Genomic DNA, 24,851 nt, shown 5'->3' with positions numbered 1-24,851 from the left:
TAAATTTTAAAAAAAGGAAAAGCATTTTTAAGCTTTTGTTATTTTGTTTAACAATAAATGCATAATTAATTTTTTTACTATCATTTGCAGATAAGTATTAACTTTTTTAAGCGAAATAATTTAATAATTTTTCATGCTTTATGCATGAATTGCATTTACAAATAGAATAAAATTTGAATCTTTCAGACCACTATACAGTATAAATTCCAAGATCTGGACTCATTGGGTCTTCGGCAATTCCAGATTTGGGATTTTTTTCAGATATTAGATCATCAGTTTAAAACTTGTAAGATGAAACATAGAAATTATAAAATAAAAAATATGAAATCACAATTTATGAAATAATGAAAAATTTATGATGTCAAAATTTACAAAAAAAGGGCATAATATTTATTTGTTCACTCTACTAAACATTTCTTTTAATAGAAGGTGTTTAAGTTGCTTCGTTTTTTGTGCTAATACTTTCTCTTTAATTCTATAGACACACGTAATTTCTTGTTCAGTTACAAAGCTCCATTTTGTTCCAAGTCCTGTAATTGCTGTGTCGAGAAATCTGACTAACTTGTCAATCGAAATTTTTTCGTTTTCAATAACCTGTCACTTTCTTCACTATCAGTAGCGGTATTTTCTGGATCTAGAACCATACTAAAGATTTCACCATCCATTAATTGATTGATGATCGGGGCTTTGTCATTGCAATGAAAACTTCTGTTATATCATCTTCATTTATACCACTTCTCCACATTTCTTTACAAAAATCTATTAATTGAAAATTTCACCTTTGATTTGCTGATATCTGAAAACCTTCACATTTGTGGCTGCCATCTTCACTATGAAGGTATTGTAGCTGGACATAAATTATTCCAAGCATTTTTTAAAGTATCTGTAGACTCCTTCCATGATCTTGTGATGCTCCACATAGCAAATTTTATGCTAAAATATTTCAAAAATTCTTGAACAGTCTTGCCATTTTTCAAGAAATTTAAAATGAATTTTTAAAATGCTACTTTATGTTTGAACTTCAGTGTACACACTATTACTATATCCTTAGGCTGAATGAAGGACATACAACTTGGAGGAAAGAATAATATGGATACATTACCTTTCACTAAAACTTTAAGTTTGAGCCAAACAGTTCTTTACAATCAGGACAATTTTTGCATCATCAGGTAAACCAACCGAACTGAAATGTTGCCGAGCCTCGGGTATGAAATGATTTTCAAACCAATCTTTCATTAATGCTTGTGTCATCCATGCTGTTAACAAGGAAAATTTTCACTCCCTGAAAGAATTTTAAAAAATACTCGAAGTTGTGTATTTTTGCCGATTATCAAAAGTTTACACTTTGTGTTCCTGCAGCATTTGTACATGCTATAATTGTTAGTTTTGCTTTGGAATTTTTGACACCAACTGGAACCTTTTCTGTAAATGTTGCCAAGATACTTCAAGGTACGTGTTTCCAGAAAAGACCAGTTTCATCAGCGTTGTAAATTTGTTCTGGAGATAACTTTTCACTATTAATGAGTTCAATGAATGCATCTGCAAATAGTTCAGCAGCTTCAGTATAAGATGAAGCTTTTACACCTGAAATTTTTAATTGCCTTATAGCATGTTGATTTTTAAATTTGGTTAACCTGTCATGATCCTCATTCTAGCATAACAAATAATTTTTCTGCTATTCATTGCAAGTGGAATGTCGGAATCACAAAAAATTCCTTTCTCTGTTTTCTTATGTCATATACAGTTGATTTTCCAATGCCATACTTCTTTCAGAATTTTGAGACGGATATACTTTTATCCATTTTTTGTAGCAATTCCACTTTTTGTTTAATGGACTTTGAAACATTGCTTTCACTTTGTAAATCCTTTTTCAACTCCAGAATTAGAAATTCGTTTCGACATAATTGAAAGTTCAGACTTTAATTTTCATAAAATTGCTGTAATAATAACAGCCTGCTAAAAATAATAAGCTGGATCAAATCAGATCATTAAGGAATAGGGCCATCTGCTATATTAATTGAGATTTCTTGGAATCGGTAAAGTATAATTTTAGCATAACTTAATTATGTCTGTTATATGTTATTGGTTATGTATTATGAGATTGACGATGAAAGATAAGTTCTTCCGCTAAATTTTGTCTTGCTTCTATCGTGCATTGAAGCAGTTAAGTCTGAATTGTATTAATTCAGTTATTTATTATACTTACGTCTATTTTTTGCACATGCTTAAGGCTGATCTGAGGCTTGAATAAATAAATTTGCACACTTAAGGCTAATCGAGGGCCGGCGCTAGATATCTTACCGTTCTATGCTGTATCTAGTGGTCCTAAATTCTGCTACCAAGCACCTCCCTAAGTTCTAAATTTTTGACGTCCCTAAATTTTGGGTCCCAGTGCTTAAAATTCAAAAAAAAATTTGTCATCCCTTAATTTTGTTGCTCAGCGCTTTTCGAAATCCCAAAAATTTTCTCTTTCCTAAATTCTGCCGTCCTGTGCGGTCATACGAGCTCTGGCGCCAGTTCTGGGATTATGTGAATCACAAATGAGTTCTTCTTAATTCAATTAGCACTAAATATAATCTTTTGATCTATGAGTATCATTAGCAAAATCTGTTATTAGCATATGGAAAGAAATTTTTGTTAAATTTTTCCTCATCAACATTTCTTAGTGCATTTAACTTAAATCTGTAACCGGATAATACTCTTTGTTATTCAATTACTAATATCAAAAAATTGTTCAGGCATTGCTGCATGAGTCACCATTCAAGTTGTCATGTGTTGATAAACATATGGTGATGAAAGCAAAATATAATAAATAATTATTCGCCAAGTTGGTGTCAAGGATATAAAATATTAGTTGGTGTAAAATCAGCGATGTTTCTATGTAGAATGTTTCAGTTTTAGATGTATCCCAAGCAGATACGCAACTACGGAGTCAAATTATTGATCACACAAATTATACTAAAATAATTATTTCTTCAACAATGAGGTATTTTATTTATTGCCGAAGTGAGATTAATCAGAAGTCTGCATGTTTTATTATGAGCAGGAAAAAAAAATCAAATATGCATGCATAAAGCATAAAAGAATCGCATTACACAGTCTATTCAACATCAAAAATCCCAGATGTTGATATGAAAATTCCCAAAAAGCTAATTATTACTGATAAACTTTCAATACATTGTTGGGCACATTTCCATAACCTTTAAAATATCACTATATGCAAAAGCTAAAGCATATATTTCACCTACCATATAATTCGGACAGCATGTTGAAGTGCATTGAACTTAAATCTGTATTCATCCGCAAGTGTAATGTCAACATAAAAGTTTACCATACGTTTTGCTATTCTATTACTAATATAAAAAAAAATTATTTAAACATCGTTGTATGAGTCATTACTCAAGTTTTCATGTGTTAATAAACTTGCGGCATTGAAAGCAAAATATCATAATGATTCGCCATGTTGGCATCATACTATAAAATATTAGTAGTTTAAAATCAACAATGTTGCTCTGTAGGATGCTTTGGTTTGAGATGTATGCCAAGCAGATATGCAGTTACGGAGGCAAATTATTGATCACATAAATTTATGCTAAAAAATGATTGTTTCTTGAATAAGGAGGTATTTTATGGAAATGAAATGAAGTGAAATGAAGAATCGGAACTCTCCACATGTTTTATATTGGAGGAAGAAATGAAATGCGCATACATAAAGCATACAAAAAAAATTCCTTAAAAAAAAAGTTGGTGGTGGCTCTGAAGTCCGTATTTTAGATCATACTAAGTATTGGGTGTCTGGATCTCGGATTTTGTACTGTATAATGTTTATAAAAATGCTTTGGATTAATAATTCATTCAATAAATATATAATTAAAAAGTTTTCTTATTTTCAGATTGAATTATTTAACACCATTGACTAATTTTACATACAAATTTAAAAAGCAAAAATTATTTGCCGATTAAATTTTAGGAATATTCTCTATACCTAGTACAGTACAAAGTCCGAGATCCGGACTTGTCGGGACTTTGACAATTCCGGTTGTGGAATTTTTCCGCATATTAGATCATCAATTTAAATCTAGTAAGATGGAATGCAGAAATTATTCAGTTAAAAATATGAAATTGTAATTAATGAAATAAAGAACATTTATGATCTAAAGGGTATCAAAATTAAAAAAAAAAAAAAAAAAAAAAAACACTTAATATTTATTTGTTTATTTTATTAAACATTTCTTTCAATGTAAGTTGCTTTTTTTTTTGTGCTAATTCTTTCTCTTTAATTCTATAAACATACATAATTTCTTGTTCAGTTACAAAGTTCCACGATTCAAGTCCCGTAATTGCTGTGTCGAGAACACCGGCTAACTTGTCAATCGAAATTTTTTCGTTTTTAATAACCTGTCACTTTCTCCACTATCAGTAGCAGTATTTTCTGGATCTAAAACCATACTATAGATTTCGCCATCCATTAATTGACTGATGATTGGGGAATGGTCATCGCAAAGAAAAACAACTGTTATATCATCTTAAGTTATTACTGCTTCTCTACATTTCTTTACAAAATCCATTAACTGGAAAGTTTCACCTTTAGTTTGCGATATTCTGAAACCTTCAAATTCACTGTTATCATTTCCATCGTCCTCATGATGAAATATGGTAGCTGGCTAAAAATAATGCCAAGCATTTTTTAATGTATCTGGAGATGCATCCTTCCATAATCTTACAATGCTCTACACAGCAGATTTTATGCTAAAATATTTTTTAAATTCTTGAATGGTCTTGCCATTTGTTCCACTAAATTTTGTCTTGCTTCTATTGCATACTGAATTAAGCCTGAATTGTATTAGTTTAGTTATTTACTATACCTACATCTATTTCTTTCACATGCTTTAAACTAATCTGAGTCCTGAATAAATAAACTCCCACATATACTTAAGGCTTTATCCAGGGCTGGTGCTAGATACCGCCTGGTGTTGTCTCTGCTGGTCCTAAATTCTGCTACAAAGCACCTTCCTAAGTTCTAAATTTTCACTGCCTCTAAACTCAGTGCTTTCCCTAAATTAGAAAAAAATTTCTCACTACTTAACATTGCCGCTCGGTGCATCCCCAAATTCCAAAAATTTTGTCTTCTCTAATTTTCTCGTCCGGTACGGCCATATTCTGCCGCCGCTTCTGAGTTTATGCGAATAATATATCAGTTATTCTTAATTAAATATCACTAAATGTAATCTTTTAGCCTATGAGTTTCATTAACAAAATCTATTTTCTAGCTATAAAAAGAAATTTTTGTTAAATTTTTCCTCGTCAACATTTCTTAGCGCATTGAACTTAAATCTGTAATCATTGCCAAGTGTAATGTTAGCATAAAAGGTTGCCATACTCTTGCTAATTAATTACTATCAAAATATAATAAATAATGACTCATCAGGGATATAAAATACTAGTAGGTGAATGTTTCGATTTGACATGTATGCCAACCAGATACTCGACTACAGAGCCAAATTATTAATCTCACAAATTTATGCTTACATGATTGTTTTTTCATAATGAGGTATCTTATTTAGTGCCCAAGTGAAATTAAGAATCGGAATTTTTAAGTGAAAATCTCCACATGTTTTATCAGGGAAGGAAAAATCAAATGCACATGCGTAAAGTATACAAAAAAAAAAAAAAAAGGTTTGAGGTTGGGATTTTAGATCATTCCAGATCTCGGACTTTGTACTGTAATAATTTAAATTTTTCTTTTTCTAATTTTTGTATATTTACTCTAATGCTAATAAAATTGAATAATATTTCGCTACGTGGTAAAATTTAGATCCCTATTAAGATTAAAGATTGTGGATAAAATGTATAGAATTCTTTTAGTTTCAATTGATTTGTGCTTTTATTATACTTTTTGATTAAATAGTTGTTTAACTGTAGTTATTAATAAAATAGTTAACATAAAATCATTCACAGAGTTGATTAATAAAATTTAAAACATATTCCTATATGAAAATTTCAGACAGCATTAGCAGCTATTGCAAATGATTACTGTCAACGTAACTCATTCAAAACCAGAATCACATGTACATGATAGTGCAATTCTCCCCTCACAGTATCGTATTTGTGATAGCTTTTTTTAGTTTTAAGGCCTGTGATGATACCAATTTGATTTGAAACTGGAATGTTTCATTTAAGTTTTTAAATGATGGTAAATGTCAGTTTAAAATGCATTATATTTTCAAATAATGTTCCACAAAGCCCTGAGCTTCAATATTGCTTTTAGTTCCAAGATTTTTTTAAATATTTTTGTTGAATCGAGGGAATTTGAACATGTAAACAATTGCACATGTTTGATTCTTTCAGGAGGATAGGCACTTTATAAATGTGAATAGTTCATTCATTTCAATATATTTATGAAATTTGTTTGAATATATCATATAGTGTTACTAGTAATTTGTTGAAATTTTAAAGTATCCATTTTTTTCCAAACAGTATATACATGTATATGTATATGCAGTACAAAGTCTTTAATCCAGACTCGTCGGGACTTTGGCGATTCCGGATTAGGGGTTTTTCCAGATTATAGATAATTTAAATCTGGTAAGATGGCATGCAGAAATTATAAAACTAAAAATATGAAACCATAATTTATGAAATAAAGAGCAATTATGATCTAAAGGGTATCAAAATTTACAAAAAAAAGCTTAATATTTATTTTTTTACTTTATTAAACATTTCTTTCAATGTAAGTTGTGTAAGTTGCTTCATTTTATGTGTTAATACTTTCTCTTTCATTCTATAAGCGGACATAATTTCTTGTTCAGTTACAAAGTTCTGCTGTTCAAGTCCTGTAATTGCTGTGCCGAGAATACCAACTAACTTGTCAATCGAAAGTTTTTCATTTTCACTAACCACTCTGTCACTTTCTTCATGCCTTTATCCATTTTTTGCAGCAATTCCACTTTTTGTTTGATGGACATTGAAACATGCTTTCGCTTTGTAGATCCTTTCTGAGCTCCAGAATCAGAAATTCTTTTTGACATAATTGAAAGTTCAAGCTTACTTTTTATAAAATTGCTCTAACAGTCTGCAAAAAATAATAAGCCGGATCCAGTTAGAAGACTAAGGAACAACGCAATCTGCAACATTAATTGAAATAGATAATTTTAGCCTAGCTTATACCGTCTGTTATACATTAAACACACATGCGTAAGCGTATTATGCGCATGCATAAACACATATGCCCATGCGTAGAAAGTTTGTAGCTTTGAGGTCCGAATTATAGATCATTCCTGATTATGGACGTCCGGATTAAAGACTTTGTGCTGTATATATCAATTGAAATTAATTGTAATTGAAGTAAATTTCCTAATACTTGTGCAATAGCTACAAAGCGATATAATAATAATTTATTTACTAAAGTAATATTGAGTATATTATCTCCTAATATAAAGTTAGTAGAATGTATCTGAATGAAGTATCCCAGAAGCATTGAAATTGAATCCCGAAAATAATATTTTTAAGAGGAACTTTAATTTTAATTATGAAAAATAGAAATGAAAACTTTTAAAATGAAAATTAATAAACTAAGTAATTATCATCAGTGATCAGAAATTGGTTGACTTCTCAACAGGAACAAACTAGCTCCCATTCAGTTAACAATAATTAATAAATGCGAAGGTGTAAGTTGAGTTTTAATCCAATTACTGAGATTAAAGTGAACTGAATTAAAGTACTATAAAGAATTCATTATGAATGTAGCAGTTCCATTAAGTTAATGGTCTTTTTAGAAATCTTGAGATATTATTGCCAAATTTAGTAGTAATAAAAAAATTTCTTTGCTAGATTAAGTAGTAGTAAAAAATAATTTCTTTTTTACTTGAGTAAAGTGTCCCCCGACACCCTCGCTTTCATGGATGTTAATTAAGCTGTTTTTATAAACATACTAAACAGAATTGAATCTTTGCCATATGTATGAAATATAATTCAAAGTAATCGTTATAAACATAATAAACAATGCAATCTTTGCAAAATTAATGAAATAGAAGTTGAAAAAAATGAAGGATATTTATCAAATGAGGTACAAGAAAATGTACAAATTTAAATGGACATAATATACATAAAAGGCCAGAATATGAAAATAATTAACTTATGTTCTTTCTAGTGGGAGCACAGTGAAGTGTTCGCATCTGTTTTCTAACTCAGAAGGAGTTTAGTATGTGATCCAAGGCGTAGAGAGCAGCAGTGGGGACCCTTTAAATTATTACAGCCAGTAACCTTTGGGAAGCTATTTTTGGAATGTGGGATGGAAGTGGTTGTGGAGCTTTTTTGCGAGTGTAAATGCGACTATTAAAATTTTGCTGATTGTCATTGTGAAACGAGTAAGAGAAGAAGAAGAAGTAATTTTCACTGCTAAACAAGCTATTGAGCAGACTTAGAGTATTGAAATAGGCTCATTTTTTTAGTAAAAGCAAAAGGAATAAGAAAATGCCAGAAAACAATGCTTTTTTACATTATATATAATTATTTCTGTAATTACACTATTTACAAATCCTCCAACTGATAGTCATCCAACTTATACCGCCTTTTCAGGTTTAGGAATAAATTTTCATATCCCTATCAGTTAAATGATTTAGATAGAATATTTAACACCTCTTTTAAGACAATGATTAATAAAGCGATTAGGTACTAGATTATTTTTTAGAATTTTAATAAGTAGCAGAATTTTGCATTGAAGATCTTTTGTATCTGTACATATATTTTTAATATGTTGTATTTAATATGTTTAATACGTATGTTGTATTTGATTTAAGATAGTATTACTAAGTATATATGTATATGTGTGTGTGTATATATATATGTATAACTTTTTTTATTAAAATGAAATAATATTCTCTAAAATTCAACTTCCCAATTACACATCACACTTGCTTCCAGTTATGCCACAAAGGCACACAGAAAGCAGAGAGAAAATACCTTATATACTCCCCCTTTTAAAAAGTGACTGAGGATGAAGGAACCCAATCACCGAATCCTGGTAATGACAATTATTGTCCGCCATTCTTTTAATTCAGGTGCTACTTGTAAGATTATTTGGTTTATCAATGCAGAAAATGTGCCTGTTTTGGTACAAGTTCAGTTCATTAAAAGATTGTTTAAACTCTTCAAAGTCAAATGTGCTAACTCACTACTTGTCTAGTAAGGTTATAGGCTGGAAGTTCCAGAATCACCAAATACAACCTTATAAAAGGTTTGTTTTCATATTATGTGATTATATTGTGCCACATTTTCTGCTTCTAACTGAGTTGATTATCTTATATTTTTGTTATTTTCTTTCATATATTTTAGTAGTTTTCACTTCTAATAATAATATAAAGAATTATATAATACTGGATGATAGTAAAACACTTTATTTACAAATTACTCAAAAACTACTAAAATTTTAAGAAAGTAAAATGATAGCAACACATGAAAAAACAATTTGTAATGATATACAAATTTTTTTTTTTTTTTTTTTTTTTTTTTTCAATATATGATATTGAATTAAGATGGAAACTTTGATTATAATGTTAGGTTTTTGTTACTGAACTAGCCTTATGTGTGATTACCTTACCTGAAAAGTCTAATAATATGCTTTCTTTAAAATCTTGTGTATGGGTATACATACTTTATTTTGCTTTGTTTTCTGTAAAGATTTTTAAATATTCTTTCTGTGAACTCATTTAATATTTAATGTCAGTTCATGCATTTGTAAGTTAACAAATTGTAAAATTATTGAGGTACTTTATTATATTTTATATAGGTGTAGTAAATGGTGATAAATCTATACCACATGCAAGAACCGAATTGCAGAAAAATGAAGACTTTGATGAAATGATCAACATTGTGAAAGAAAATTATATTGCTGATTCAGATGAAAATGTACTAACCTAGTTTCTTTAGCTAATTTTTTGCTTTTAGTTTTATGAATAATTATACATGAATTTAATAATTATTAGAGAAATTAGTGTATCTAGCAGTTACTTGAATAATTCTTTATAATCAGTTTTTCATAATTTGTAAATTTCCAACAATGTAAACCATGGGTAATTTGTTCACCACATTATAATCACTGTCTTTGTGCATTAGATATAAGGATTTGTTTATTATTTCAAATGAAACAGTTACAGTCATCTTGCTAATTCTGCACTATTGAATTATGTTAATTTCAGAAGAATTTTTATTCTAATTATTTGTGTATAATTTTCTTTTAGAATGATCAAAGAGTGGGAAAAATAGTTTTACCTAGCCATCCAAAGCTTGAAAAACTTCAAGAAGTGGTTTTAAATCATTTTAGATCATATAAAGGTAAAGTATAAAAATCGTGAGTTATAGCATGTTTTTCAATTTGAATTTTTGAGGTATTGATTATTTTTAAACTTTTAAATGAAATTTTAGTTTTTCATGAAAATTTATATTTTATTTTTATATCACTTTATAAATGTAATTTAGCTTAAAATGTACAATTACTTATATTATGATTTGTTGAGATATATGACAATGAATAGTTCAAATTAAAACTATTGTTTTTGAACTTAGTAGAAAAATGTAAAAAATAAAAAAGATAGAAAAGAATAATTTCTGCAGTATAAAATTTATGGAAGTATGGAAGAAATAATAGAGATTTATTTATTTATTTTTTAAATTTCATTACATGTAATTCTGGTGGTCACTGACTTACGACCTAGTTGACTTATATCCAACCAGCTCTACAACCATTTTAATAAGAATACATTTTACCACCGATTCTTAGTGGGAAAAAAAAAAATTGAAATTAAGTGTGCATTACTCACAGCTATTGTCCCACCTTGCCATTTAGTCAGTACGCATGCATCAGTTTTAAAGCAAATCTTTTCCTTCGTGTTTATATAGTTTTGTGATAATGAGTCTATAAAATGGTGCTGAAGAGAAAATCAATATCACTTGGCAATCAGCAAGCTAGGGGGAAAAATAATTAATTTAGACATGGAAATGAAAAGGTGCATATGATTAGTATACTCAAGTATGATTAGTGTATATGAAAAGTAATACAAAGGTGGGGGGAAAGGTACATATGATTTGAAACTATCTTATTCCACAGTGTCGATAATTGTGAAGGACAAAGGCAGAATTCATTGTGTTGTAAAAGGATCCACTTCTATGCAGCCGAAGATAATTTTTAAACAACAAACTGGATCAGTTCATAAAATAGAAGAATTATTAGATGCATGGATGACTGGCCAACTGCAAAAATGACTGCTGTTGTCACTGATTTCTGTTCAAACAAAAGTGTGTGACTTATTTGAAACTTTAAAAGCTCATGATGATTACAGCCAAAATTTTATAGCTAGCTCAGGTTGATTTACACACTTCAAACAAAGATTTCAGCTGCATAATACTTTTGGGTCTGATGAGGTATCTAGTTCAAGTACAGAAAGAGTGCATAAGTTTATAGAACTTTGAATAACATTAATTATTGATGATGACTGTGAACCCAAACAAAATGTCAATGTTGAAACTGATTTGTTTTGGAAATGTGGGCCTACTGAAACCTACATTCATAAAGAAGCAAAAGGTATACCAGTAGTTGAAAGCATATAAGGATCTTCTGCTAGATAGTACTGTTTCAGGCTTTTAATTTAAATTAACACCATTCCTAATTTATCATTTAAAAATCCCAAGGACATTTAAAAATGTTAATTAGGAATGTAAATAAGTGAATCTGCCTCTTTATTTTTTATCTAATGCCAAAGCACTGATTGATTTTATTTTAAATTTGTTTTATTCCACAAACATGAGAATATTGTCTGAAGAAAAGAGTTCCTTTCAAAACTTAATGACTCTTGAATAGTGCATCTTGTCATTTTGCACATTTGAATCCCATTGTGAACTATGTTTTGCTTCCAGATGCAGCACTGTTGATCCTAGCTATGGATCAGAGTTGCATTGCTGCATTTAATGGAAATTACTGGAATATCACATTTGCTCAGGCTATTGCAGTAATTGATGTAGCTTTCATTGTGTGGTTTCTGAAAAAATTATGACATTTTAAAGTGCATTAAAAAAATCTTGCTATTCTTTGAGAAAGTGTTACTATGACATTGTGAATGGAATTAAGTGTTTTGTAAATAACTTCAAATGACTTGACAGTAAGAAAGGTCCCCAAATAATTTATAAAAATATTATTACAGATGCTAAAGATCTTTCCTTCGAATGTAAAGTTGAAAATAATGAATTGCTGCTAATCCAAGAGTCTAGCGAACTGTCCAATGAAAAGTTAATTGAGTTAGAGCAAGAAAGAATTAAACATGAAGAAAGAAGAGAGAGGGAGAAAAAAAGATAAAGAAAGTGAGACGGAAGAAGAAAAAATTACCACATAGGATTTATCTGAATGCTTTACAATGCTAAATCAATGTCTTGCTAAACTGGAAGCCATAGATGCTTCAAGAGATTCACAAGTGTAAAAAAAAAAAAAAAAAAAAAAAAAAAAAATGACAAATGATATTTTATACCCTTGTCATGAAATTTATGATGAAAAGAAAAAACAAACAGCTGAGACAAAACTAACAATATTTATGAAAAAGCCAGAAAAACAAATCATAGCAAAAACTGTTATTGCTGTCAGGCTTTTACTAGCTATAATGCTAGCAATAAGAAGACAATATTCTGCTGTAAATAAACTTTGTGCAAGCATTAATTTATTTGATTTTTTTCCCCCTATTATTTTTTGTTGAGATCAACGATGCAACTGGTGAGTCAAAACCAAATGCAGTTCTAAGCTGATGACCCTCTGTATGCAAAAGTGTAAGAACTTTAATTTTAAAAGTTATGATTTGAAACATCTGTTTTTTACTTAAATTGTTTTTTCTCAAGAAGAGTTGTTAAATTCTAATAAAAATTACCCTATGTCCTAATCTCAAAAATTAATCTTCTAATAAAGTTAATAAAAATTTTAGATTATTTAGGCTGTCTTTTCTATTATTTAAATCAAAATTCTGTAAAATAATTTTACTTCTTAGTTTATAACTGTATTGTGACTTTATCAAATACTTTATTCTTGTAGCATATATTTGTTTCTTATTATTATAATCTTTGGTTGCAATGTTAAATTGATCTTATTAAATTTTTAAACATATAATTGGTCAGTTAAGAATAATTTAGTTTAGAAATGATGTGAAAGAAAAAAAAGTGTCTTTCTGTCTTATAAAATCCTGATGATAGGGAAAGTGGAGAATTGAAACTTGGTATTCTACCGCTTGCTGGCAGATTTCAATCAGACCTTGTATAAATTTAGTTAGACAGCCATCATATGCTTTGTGTTAACTAAATAATTCAATTCAATATATATATATATATATATATATATTGTTTCGAATTTGGTATTTAAAAAGCTAATGTTAGTTCAATTATAATTTAAATGGTTTTATTTCTCGCGCAGTGCAGCGCGTGACGAATATTAAAAGAAAGCTAAGCCGGAAAATTGAAAATACAAGAGCGCGTGCATTAAATAAATAAATATCTCTTTTTGATTTCGAGAAAGTACTGGAAAATTCTAGCGCATGATTTTAAAATCTTATAAAAGGAGGAAAACATCTCAGTTTGTAGTAGTTGCTTAGTTTGTTGTTGTTTAGAAAACTACTGTTGTTGATTGTAGCGAATTCGCGGATTAGCGTTCCTTAGCTGTTTTGAATTACGTTCTATTGGACATTTGAGTAGTTAAAAGATAACTACTGTGAGATATTGTAATACTGCATGATAATTTGAGAAAATTTAAGCATTTTTGTTGTGATAATAATAAATTTTTGTTCATTTTTCATCGGACTTGTGTATTCATTTCATAACGAACCCGTACGCACGCAACAATTTTTGGTGTCAGAAGTGGGATTTGAATGCCAATAACAAGAGCGATGGAAGAACAATTCAGGCAAATGATGACTGCATTTGCTGCTTTCCAAGAAAAGATGGAAGGGGCCGTCAACTCCGTTAAGGAAGAAATGAAATTGGGCCAGGAATCCGTTAAGGAAGAAATGAAATTGGGCCAGGAATCCGTTAAGGAAGAAATGAAATTGGGCCAGGAATCTGTTAAGGAAGATATGAAATTGGGCCAAGATTCCGTTAAAGGAGAGATGAGATCCGTTAAAAAGGAAATGGAAGCCGTTCACGAAAAGTTGGAAGCTGGTCAAGTAACTTTTAAAGAAGACATAAAAGCTGTACAAGAAAAGATTGAAGCAGGTCAAGTCGAAATGAAAAGAGAAATAACCTGCGTAGTAGAAAGTAAATTTGAGGCTATGGAAGACAGAATAGGAGCTGTCGAAAATAAAGTCGGGCAAATTGAAGAAAAGGTTTCTTCTGTCAAAGATGAAATAGAAGATAGAGTGTCGGCTGTGGAGCAACGAGTCGAAGGAAGAGTTTCGGCGTTCCAACAACAAATTGAAGAAAGAGTTTCTGCCGTCGAACAACAAATTGATGATAGGGTTTCTGCTGCCGTCGCCAAAGAAGTTGACAGCCTAAAGAAGTGCATAGCGACGGAAGGAAACAATTCTGAAGGTTTCAAATTTTTATCGATGCCTGCTCGTTCCGTTCTGAAACTATCTACATATGATGGGAAGACCTCCTGGCAGGTGTATAGGACACAATTTTCTATCGTTGTGGATGCGAATGGATGGGATTCCCAAGCTAAGGCCTGTCATCTCGCCGCTTCTCTGAGAGCAGACGCAGCAGATATCCTGCAGACGCTTCCCGAAAATCAAAGGCTAGATTTCGAAGCTCTATCCGGCGCTTTGGAGCTGCGCTTCGGCGAGAAATGTTTAAAAGACTACAGCAGGCTCCAATTAAAATCTCGTCAACAGAAGCTCAGCGAAACGCTTCAGGAGCTCGCCACGGATGTTGAAAGGCTGTCACATCATGCCTTTTCGGAGTGCCCGACAGAAACAAGGGAAATCCTGTCCCTGCAATATTTCATCAATGGCATCCGGAACCCTGAAATACAGAAAGCACTGTGAATGGCGGATGTTAAAGATCTGAAAAGCGCTTTAGTGTATGCCATGAAATTTGAGGCAGCCCAGCAAGCCACCCGTCGAGACCGCCATCCAGTCAGAGCTGCTCAAGTTCAGGAGCCAGGGGATCAAGTCACTACTCGTCTAGACGATTTAACAAGACAACTGAACGCCTTGAGACAGAATATTGGTGACAAGAAACCGACCGTAAAGTGCTGGAACTGCGGTGCTGAAGGACACATACGACGAAACTGCAGAACACCCCAGGGCACGGATGCTAAGACCGCTCCTAACAAACAGCAGGGAAACTAATTAGTGGCCATCTCGCGGGGCGGAGGTTGCCAGATCATGAAAAGCCCCAGTTTAAAGCACTTCAAATTTCTGCAGTGAGAGGCGGCAGTAATGGACTTTTCGTAATAGGACATATTAATGGAGTTCCCTGCAATATGACGATAGATACAGGAGCCAACGTTACCATCATCCGAAAAGATTTGGCTCAACAACTGGGAAGCAAACTTATCTGGACGCCGCCCTGCGTTACCCTACAGACTGTGTCCGGTGAGAAGATCAACATCGATGGAAAAATAAATGCTAACATCACGTTTGGAAGTGCCGCTTACCATCACACTGCATATGTAGCAGAGATCACTGATTCTTGCATACTCGGATTGGACTTTCTAAGGAAATACAATTTTTCCTTGGACTTTAAAAATAACGAATTGCATTCTACATCTGAGGACATAGCGTTATTTGGAGTCAATGATGAAGTTAAATCTGTCCATAAAATCATAGCACAAGACAATATCACAATACCGGCAAGAACAGAAATTTTACTTCCTGGATCCATAGCCAAAAACAGAAATTTCCGCTACGGCATCATAGAATATCCCAATAACTGTAATAGCCCAAAAGGAGTACTAGTAGCCTCAACACTCGTCGACCTATCCAGAACGGTTATCCCAGTGAGAGTCGCCAATGTAACTGAGAAGGCGAGAGTTATTAAGAAAGGTGAAGTGGTTGCAACATGTACTCCAGTAACCACCGTTGAAAGAAAGAGTAACATCCAAGAATCCGTGTCTTCAGAAAGCATTACATCAGAGTTACTTCAGAATGCGCAATTAAACGATGAAGAGAAGAATGCTGCCGATTGCGTCGTTAAAGATCTTAAAGTTGTTTTCTCCCGCTCGTATTCTAACGTGGGTCGAACTAGTTTGATACAACATAGAATAGATACCGGTGATCATCCCCCGATCAAGCAACATCCAAGACGTCTACTGTTTGCTAAACAGGAAGAGGTGTGAACACTGTTAAAAGATATGGAAGAAGGCGATGTCATCGAGCCTTCAGTAAGTCCATGGGCATCTCCCATCGTCCTAGTCAGAAAGAAAGACGGCTCAACAAGATTTTGCGTCGACTATCGCCGGTTGAATGAGGTTACGAAGAAAGACAGTTACCCTCTTCCTAGAATTGACGACATTCTAGACATTCTTTCTGGAAGCAAGTGGTTCTCAACACTTGATTTAAAGAGTGGGTATTGGCAGGTAGAAATACAGCCTGAAGACCGAGAAAAGACGGCATTTACTACGGGACAAGGGCTTTGGCAATTCAAGGTAATGCCGTTTGGACTGTGTAATGCGCCGGCAACATTCGAACGTCTTATGGAAACTGTTTTGAAAGGCCTTTCCTACGAAGCCTGCCTCATATACCTGGACGACATCATCATCGTCGGAAAGAGTTTTGAAGAACATTTAGAAAATCTTAGGAAGGTGCTTCAGAAACTGAAAGAAGCCAATCTGAAGCTGAGTCCCGCTAAATGCAAATTGTTCCGAAAGGAAGTGACTTACCTGGGACATGTCATCTCTGCAGAAGGTGTGCGCACGGATCCTGAAAAGATATCAGCCGTTAAATCCTGGAAACGTCCCGAAAATGTCCATCAGCTGAGAAGCTTCCTAGGGCTTTGCACCTACTATAGGAAATTCGTGAAGGACTTTTCTTCCATCGCAAGACCCCTACACAAGCTGACAGAGAGCAACCAGAAGTTCTTGTGGACAAAAGAATGCGAGGATGCATTTAACAACTTAAAGGAGGCTTTAACATCTGCTCCAATCCTGACGTATCCTCAGCTTGACCGACCATTTATTCTCGACACCAACGCGAGTAATGAAAGTGTTGGTGCTGTTTTGTCCCAAGAAATAGACGGCCAAGAACGTGTAGTGGCATACTGGAGCAAGTGCCTGTCTAAACCGGAGAGGAATTATTGTGTCACCAGGAAAGAGTTGCTCGCCATAGTCAAAGCTGTAGAACAGTTCCATCACTATCTATACGGCAGAAAATTCCTGCTCCGCACCGATCATGCATCATTGACCTGGCTTTTAAATTTCAAGAATCCTGAGGGTCAAATAGCCAGGTGGATACAGAGACTCCAAGAATATGACATCACTATCCGTCATCGTAAGGGATCATCACACGGAAACGCCGACGCCCTGTCTAGAAGACCTTGCCAAGAAAGCTGCCGATATTGTTCCAGGGTGGATGCGAAATACGAGCTGCTGACTCCGGTCGCAAGACAAATTACAACATCAACATCGGCTGATCGAGAACCGTGGAGTGATGATGAAGTCAGGAAAGACCAGCTGGAAGACCGCGACATTAAACCCATAATTGATTTAATGGAGTCATCAAACAGAAAACCTACCTGGCAGGACATTTCTACAACCAAACAATATTGGGCACTCTGGGATTCACTTCACATTCGAAACGGCGTCTTATACCGGAAATTCGAATCGGATGATGGGAAGACGTTCCGATGGCAACTTATACTTCCAAGATCCCGCATTCCTGATGTCCTTAAAGAGTTACATAGCACCCCTACTGGAGGTCACTTTGGAGTAATGAAGACCTTGCAGAGAGTTCGTGAGCGCTTTTACTGGAATAATGCAAAGGATGACGTGCAAAAGTGGTGCCGATCTTGCGATGCCTGTGCAGGTTGGAAAGGACCGAGGAGACGCAGCCGAGGCAAGCTGCAACGTTACAACGTAGGGGCGCCTTTTGAACGTATCGCCTTTGACATCCTGGGACCTCTGCCACGAACTGCTGATGGCAACAAATACATACTCGTTGTCATTGATTACTTCACCAAGTGGCCTGAAGCTTATCCTATTCCTGATCAAGAGGCTGTCACAGTAACTGAGGTAATGATACAGCACTGGATTTCCAGGTTCGGAGTGCCTCTTCAGTTACATTCCGATCAGGGAAGGAATTTTGCCTCGGCAGTAATCAAAGAACTATGCAAACTACTCGGCATTGACAAAACTCAAACGACGCCATTGCATCCCCAGTCGGACGGCATGGTAGAGAGGTTCAATCGAACCATCCTTAATAACCTCTCATTAGTGGTTTCCAGAAACCAACAGGACTGGGACAAGAAATTACCACTCTTTTTACTGGCTTACCGCAGTGCTGTCCACGAGACTACCGGCTATTCTCCATCACAGATGCTCTTCGGTCGTGACCTTCGTCTGCCTTGTGATCTATTGTTTGGCCGCCCTCCGAATGCTCCTTCATCGTCTGAGGAATATATTCAAGATCTCCAGGCCCGGTTTGAAGTGATGCACAACTTTGCACGAGAGCGAGTCAACTTGGCGACGGAGAAGATGAAGACCCGCTACGACACAAGAGCTACTGAACATCAGTTCCACGAAGGAGACAAGGTGTGGTTGTGGAATCCGACTCGACGGAAAGGACTTTGTCCGAAATTACAGTCACCTTGGGATGGCCCGTATACAGTCCTAAAAAGACTGAATGACGTCGTGGTTCGGATTCGTAAGTCTTCGAACTCTAAACCTAAAGTCGTTCATTACGACAGGTTAGCTCATTACTATGGCCATAGTACGTAATGTAAATAATTGTAAATAGTATCAGACCATGGTCCTTTTTGTTTATAAATGTGTATTTGATTTGATTTGTATTTAGTATTTGATTTGCATTTAGTATTTGATTTGTATTTAGTATTTGTTTCGTATTGAGTATTTGATAGCATTTGATTTGTTTAAGTTAGTTATTGCATTTATTGATCATGTTGTTTGATATTGTAATGTAATGTTTATGCCACATTTGTAAGTTTAGCTTCCTGTCCAGGGATTGTACTGCCCGGGACGTGCAGTCCTTGGGAAGGGGGCAGTGTTACGAATTTGGTATTTAAAAAGCTAATGTTAGTTCAATTATAATTTAAATGGTTTTATTTCTCGCGCAGTGCAGCGCGTGACGAATATTAAAAGAAAGCTAAGCCGGAAAATTGAAAATACAAGAGCGCGTGCATTAAATAAATAAATATCTCTTTTTGATTTCGAGAAAGTACTGGAAAATTCTAGCGCGTGATTTTAAAATCTTATAAAAGGAGGAAAACATCTCAGTTTGTAGTAGTTGCTTAGTTTGTTGTTGTTTAGAAAACTACTGTTGTTGATTGTAGCGAATTCGCGGATTAGCGTTCCTTAGCTGTTTTGAATTATGTTCTATTGGACATTTGAGTAGTTAAAAGATAACTACTGTGAGATATTGTAATACTGCATGATAATTTGAGAAAGTTTAAGCATTTTTGTTGTGATAATAATAAATTTTTGTTCATTTTTCATCGGACTTGTGCATTCATGTCATAACGAACCCGTACGCACGCAACAATATATATATATATATATATATATATATATATTTTTTTTTTTAAGTCCAAGGGGTGTTAGACCAGAAGGGCTATTAATTTCGTCTTGGCATTTTGCATTGAACACTTTAAATGTCAGTTTATTTTTCAAACTGTTGCCACCAAATATTACAGCCCTGCTTTATATTAAAGAAATTAAATAATGAAGAATCTGCATAAATGTATGTATGTTTCTCGCATTCTGATAAAATGACGGTACCTAGAGCCATCAAATTTTGAATAACATACGTTTCCTCCCAAATATGGGCATCTGGAAACCCAAATTTGGAATTTGTTTTATTATGTATTTCATATTTTCTAAAACTTTAATGAATTTTTTATTAACAAACTTAACGATTTCAAAGTGAACAATGGCAACACTGTACGAAAAAAAAAACACTTTTATCTCCAGCAAGCGAGACTATGTATTGGAAATTCTAAAGATATGCTCATTTTAAAATTATTTTGTGGTATTGCTGTTGAAATGAATTTTATGGTTTAAGTGTGAAGAACATGATATTTAATAAATGAAGGTAACCCTTTGGGCCTAATGTAAAATCTGAAAGCTTTCAGAATTTTTTTTTTTTTTTTTTTTCTTATTTTGATAGTAGGATTACATTTAAATATTTAATTTGATAGTAGGATTTATATGTGAAATTAAAATTTAAATTTTGATAGTAGGATTTATATGTGACATTTCATTGAAAGTGTTGTGTAAGCTTTTTTATAGTAATCACTATAACCAATTGCTTTGACTTGTGCCAGAATCTGTCGGTTTATTTTAAAACTGTATCCAAATTTACTCTATTGCCTCTTTTGGTGATCTGTGGGTGATGATTTATGAGTTGATCGCTGATTACTTTCAAACTGCACTGGTGACCAAAAGGCTTAATGGGAGTCACTATCCTAAAGTTTAATTGTATGATATATCTAAATTTACTACATTATTCCGTACCTTAGTTGACTTCAAACAATCCTTAACATGTAGGTCAGTAGTGATGAGCAGCTTTAATGAATGCTGGAAAGCAACAGTTTTTATGGGTTTCAGTTTAAAAATTTTAGTTAATAGATTTTAGTTTAAAAATCTGTCTAAATTAGCTGTTGCTACTATGGAAAACATAAAGTATTTGATTTATCTTTCTTGCCTCTTTCTTATAACTATGTCTAGATTATTGCAATTTTGCAAAATGTAAAACCTTTAATTTATCTTTTTAATTTAAACTGTCTGTCACTACATAACAAATTGAGCACCTAAAAAGCAACAAAGGCATTTCTCAAAGATTTAAATAATTTTATTTTTAGTTATATATTTGATTGATATAAATACATTGTAATTAATAAAAGATATTTATGATGATGTGTATTATATATACTTTGTTAGAATAATTTGTTTTTGATCTGGCTTAAAAGATTTTGAAATATTTTAAGAATAGAATTTTATTGACTTGAATTACTAATTTATATTCCATCATGTTATTAGAACTCTAACCTTTTTTTGTTATCGCATTCTGCCATGAACTTCAAATAAGTTAAGTACCTAATTTTTTAAGTATGAAGAAAACAAGCATTAAAGATTATTTGAATAGTTTTAAGTGAAGCTGTTGAGTATTTGGTAAACATGTTGATTTAATGAACAAACACTTTTTGATATTAGAAGAATTTGAAGTCTTTCTAAAAATTTTAGACCATTACATTTTATTATGTTAAATTACACTACCATGCTCATACAGGGTAATTTCGCTACCAGTGGGACAAACTTATAGGAGATGTAGGGGGTACAAAGATGATAAAAAGTCACATAACATTTTCAGGGTCCAAAATGTCTTCCACCCAAGCTGCAGTTAAAAGAAGCAAAGAAAAAGAACAGAAACATGTTAGTGTAACAGAATTCAATTTATTACATGTTTTACATGCAATTTGGTCTTCAACTGAGTCAACGGGAATCTCAGACACCAATGCCTTAATTTGATTGCAGAAGAAGTCCAGGCATGATAGCTCCTGCAATCTTGACAGGCTAATGAACCGGAGCACCATGACCTCTCCAATGCTGTTCAAATGTAACATTTAGGTGTGGCAGACATCACTATAGTAGTGTGGGGCAGCCCCATATGCTGAAACCACACTGAGCACTGAGCAACGCAACAACTGAAAACACCGACAGAGAAACGACTTTGAGCTAGAGGTGTTCGTGTACCATGGGATTATCCAAAGCCCATAAATGGGCATTATGTTGATTGAAGGCTCTCTATCTTGTGAAAAATGCCTCATCCTTGAAAAATATGGACGCAGCAAATGTGCTCTCTGCTGTACTCTGTTGAAGATACCAAGTAGCAAAATCCCTGCATAGTGGATAATCCACAGGCTCCAATGCTTTGACGCATTGCAGATGGTATAAGCACATCTGATCCAGTATCCTCCATACAATGGATTTAGACAAACCCAATTGTTGGGCTATCACTCAAGTATTCGTACTCGTACTCAAATTGCCAGACATAGGACATTCTCCTCATTGTCTGGTATCTTCGTCATTTGCTCTCATTTCATGGTAGGTCTAATGAAACAACTGGTTTAGTATAACCTTCTGTGCAGATGTGCGAAGATCGTATGATGAGGAGCATGCCTGTGCGGGAAACGTTTCTGGTACACACAGAGTGGTGCACTCATTGCCATCCACAGCACTAGCACAGTGTGAGGTGCGGGTCAGCCATTTCAACATTTGAATAATCGTCCATCCTTTTGCCTCTAAAACGGACTTCCAACATAATTGCTGTTCACTCAACCTCCTGTTCAGTGCCTTATACTGCATGATGAAGTCATTTCCGACCCTGCAATGCTGTGTGATTCCAATTCATCTTTGTGCCCCCTACATCTCCTGTACATTTGTTGCACCAATAACAAATCATCCTGTTCAATTTAGCAAGTACTGACATCGCATAAAATTTAAGACTTTAATTTATTGTCTACATGACCTCCCAAGTAGCCAGTGTTTAGAATGTTTCCATTTCACAGAATATGAAATCTTTAATACCTTTAAAATTTAATGTCCATAATTGCCTAATGAAATAAGCAATTCTGTGAATGTATGTAGCATTATTCTGAACAATAAAAGCTATTTGAATTCTATCGTATTATCTGCCAAACCCTGACAATAGTCACTGGGCAAAACGCTGTGTCGCCAAAGCAATCCAGAATTTTATGAAAATGTATTCATCTGGTAACCCACAAATGCTTCCACGCAGATTGCGCTAATAGGTAATGCCACCATTTATCTCAATGGTGGTGGTAATGTACATGTTTTTAAAATTTGAGGGTCATATTTATAGTTTTTTTTTTTTTTTTTTTTTTTTTTTTTGTTTGTTTGTTTGTTTGTTTAGTGAAGTCCCCCCCTTCCCTTGCAAAGAATCATAATCCCACTGTGGAGCTTGGCTGCTAATGAGAAGAAAGTGTTTCATCCCCTCCCAGAAATATGGTGTTTTACTTAATCGTAGAAAGGAGCATTACATGAAGTTACTTTGTGCAACTTTTTTTTTTTTTTTTTTTTTTTTTTTTTTTTTTTCCCAAAAGTGTATGTGAAGAACAGTGCCAGTTTGCTCTTCAATTCTAAGAATTCTGCAGTTATGTGATTCTTTTTAAGTTAAATCATATTGCTATGCACATGGACAAAAGATTGGGAAAAAAGGAATGTTAAGGGTTTTATTATGGATGTTTGTTGTGTTTTTAATTTAGTTAATTTGTTGCTATTTTGTGTAATTTTGAGTGTTTCATTGTGGATATTTTATTTTTAGTGTGGAATTTTGAGTGTTTCATTCAGTGTTTTTTTTCCTCCATTTTTAATTTCATTAATTCATTGCTGTTGCATATAATTTCAATGCAGCACTATTCTTTAAAATGGCTGCTGTTTTTCACGTGTTATGCTGGCAGAAAATTAGTTGCTAATGATTGACAACTTTGCGAGAAGGTTGAGTAGATAATGCAAGAGTACTAAAAATTCTAATATATATTCTGCAAAAAAATCTAAAATGGTTAACTAAATAAAATTTGTTTAATTTTTATTGTTACTGCATAGCTACCAACTCTCAGTTTGACTCATCTCCCAGTCTCCTGCTAGATAACCAAATCTCCCAGTTTTTTTAATTTTTAGCCTTTATTAAAGAAGCTGTTTTCACCAGTAAAATTAAATTGTGCAAATAAAATTTGCACAGTTTGTTCCATTATTGAATTTATGAAGCTTAAGTTGGGCAACTTTCATTCCCCCATTCCTAGAGATTTTCAGAAAAAATGTTTCTTATTAAATTTTATTTGATCTGATTGGTCTTAATGTACTGCAGATATTTATGGAACTACTGTAGACATTTGTGAAAATTTGTGTGTGAAGATTTGTGAAGAAGTGTTTAATCAGTAACAGTTTAGGAACAGAAAGTTTGAAAAATAGGAACCAGGATTTGAACTATGGACCGTCTGATTGCCAACCATAACTATTTGCCAGATCCTGATGGTGACAAATTACCACCCAGCACATTTTCGTTTATATCACTGTAGAGTGATGTTTTGATTTTTAGATTCCAGAAGACTTGAAAAATGTGTAATGCCTTCGCTAGGATTTGAAGTTCGGACCTCCTGATTGCTAGCGAAATGTTCTTCCAGTTACATCACAAAGTTATGCGGTAAGGAGGGATAAAGTATCTTATAAATGTATGGGGTATTACTAAGTTTACCCACACAATAGTATGCGCATTAATTATTAATTTTATTTTTATCATGTTTAAAAGTACAAGTACTTTAATAAATTATAGATTACCTTCACTACTCAAAATTTTCTCTGTATAAAAGTGCAAGAAAATTATGACATGAGATAGGTAAAGAATATAAAACTTAGAATACGTAATTAATATATTTTAGATCAGATTCATTTTATAAATGAGTGATTAAATTAAATCATGCGTTTTGAAATGAATTTAAATCAATTTTGAGTTCTTATAAAATGGTTCTGCGGCGCAGCATGAAAACGTTCTGGAAACTCCTGGTTTTTGGCTGGTGATCTCCAGGTTTTTCATATATCAATGTTAACAGCTATGTTATTGTTTCCAAAATGGTTTAGTTTGGTTTATATGATTATGGCAAAACCTTGAGGGCTATCTGCCTAAAGGGAGGAATGCTTT

The 24,851-nt window shown here is 33.3% G+C and overlaps 1 protein-coding gene across 1 annotated transcript in view; it reads left to right on the top strand.

Moving 5' to 3' along the window:
• The window catches only part of Fancm (FA complementation group M), a 58,821-nt gene that overhangs the window by 17,206 nt on the left and 16,764 nt on the right, over positions 1-24,851 (top strand). Inside the window, exons 7-8 of the mRNA XM_085812906.1 lie at positions 9,788-9,906; positions 10,239-10,332. Of these exons, the coding sequence (XP_085669032.1) occupies positions 9,788-9,906; positions 10,239-10,332 (213 nt within the window). The remainder of the gene's footprint in view (positions 1-9,787; positions 9,907-10,238; positions 10,333-24,851) is intronic.

The sequence above is a fragment of the Stegodyphus dumicola genome, chromosome 3, assembly GCF_044657685.1.
Source record: "Stegodyphus dumicola isolate Sdum_Otavi_A_Nest chromosome 3, ASM4465768v1".
Classification (NCBI taxonomy): domain Eukaryota; kingdom Metazoa; phylum Arthropoda; class Arachnida; order Araneae; family Eresidae; genus Stegodyphus; species Stegodyphus dumicola.
The sequence above is the reverse complement of the archived record's forward strand: the minus strand, read 5'-3'. Positions and strand labels throughout refer to the sequence as shown.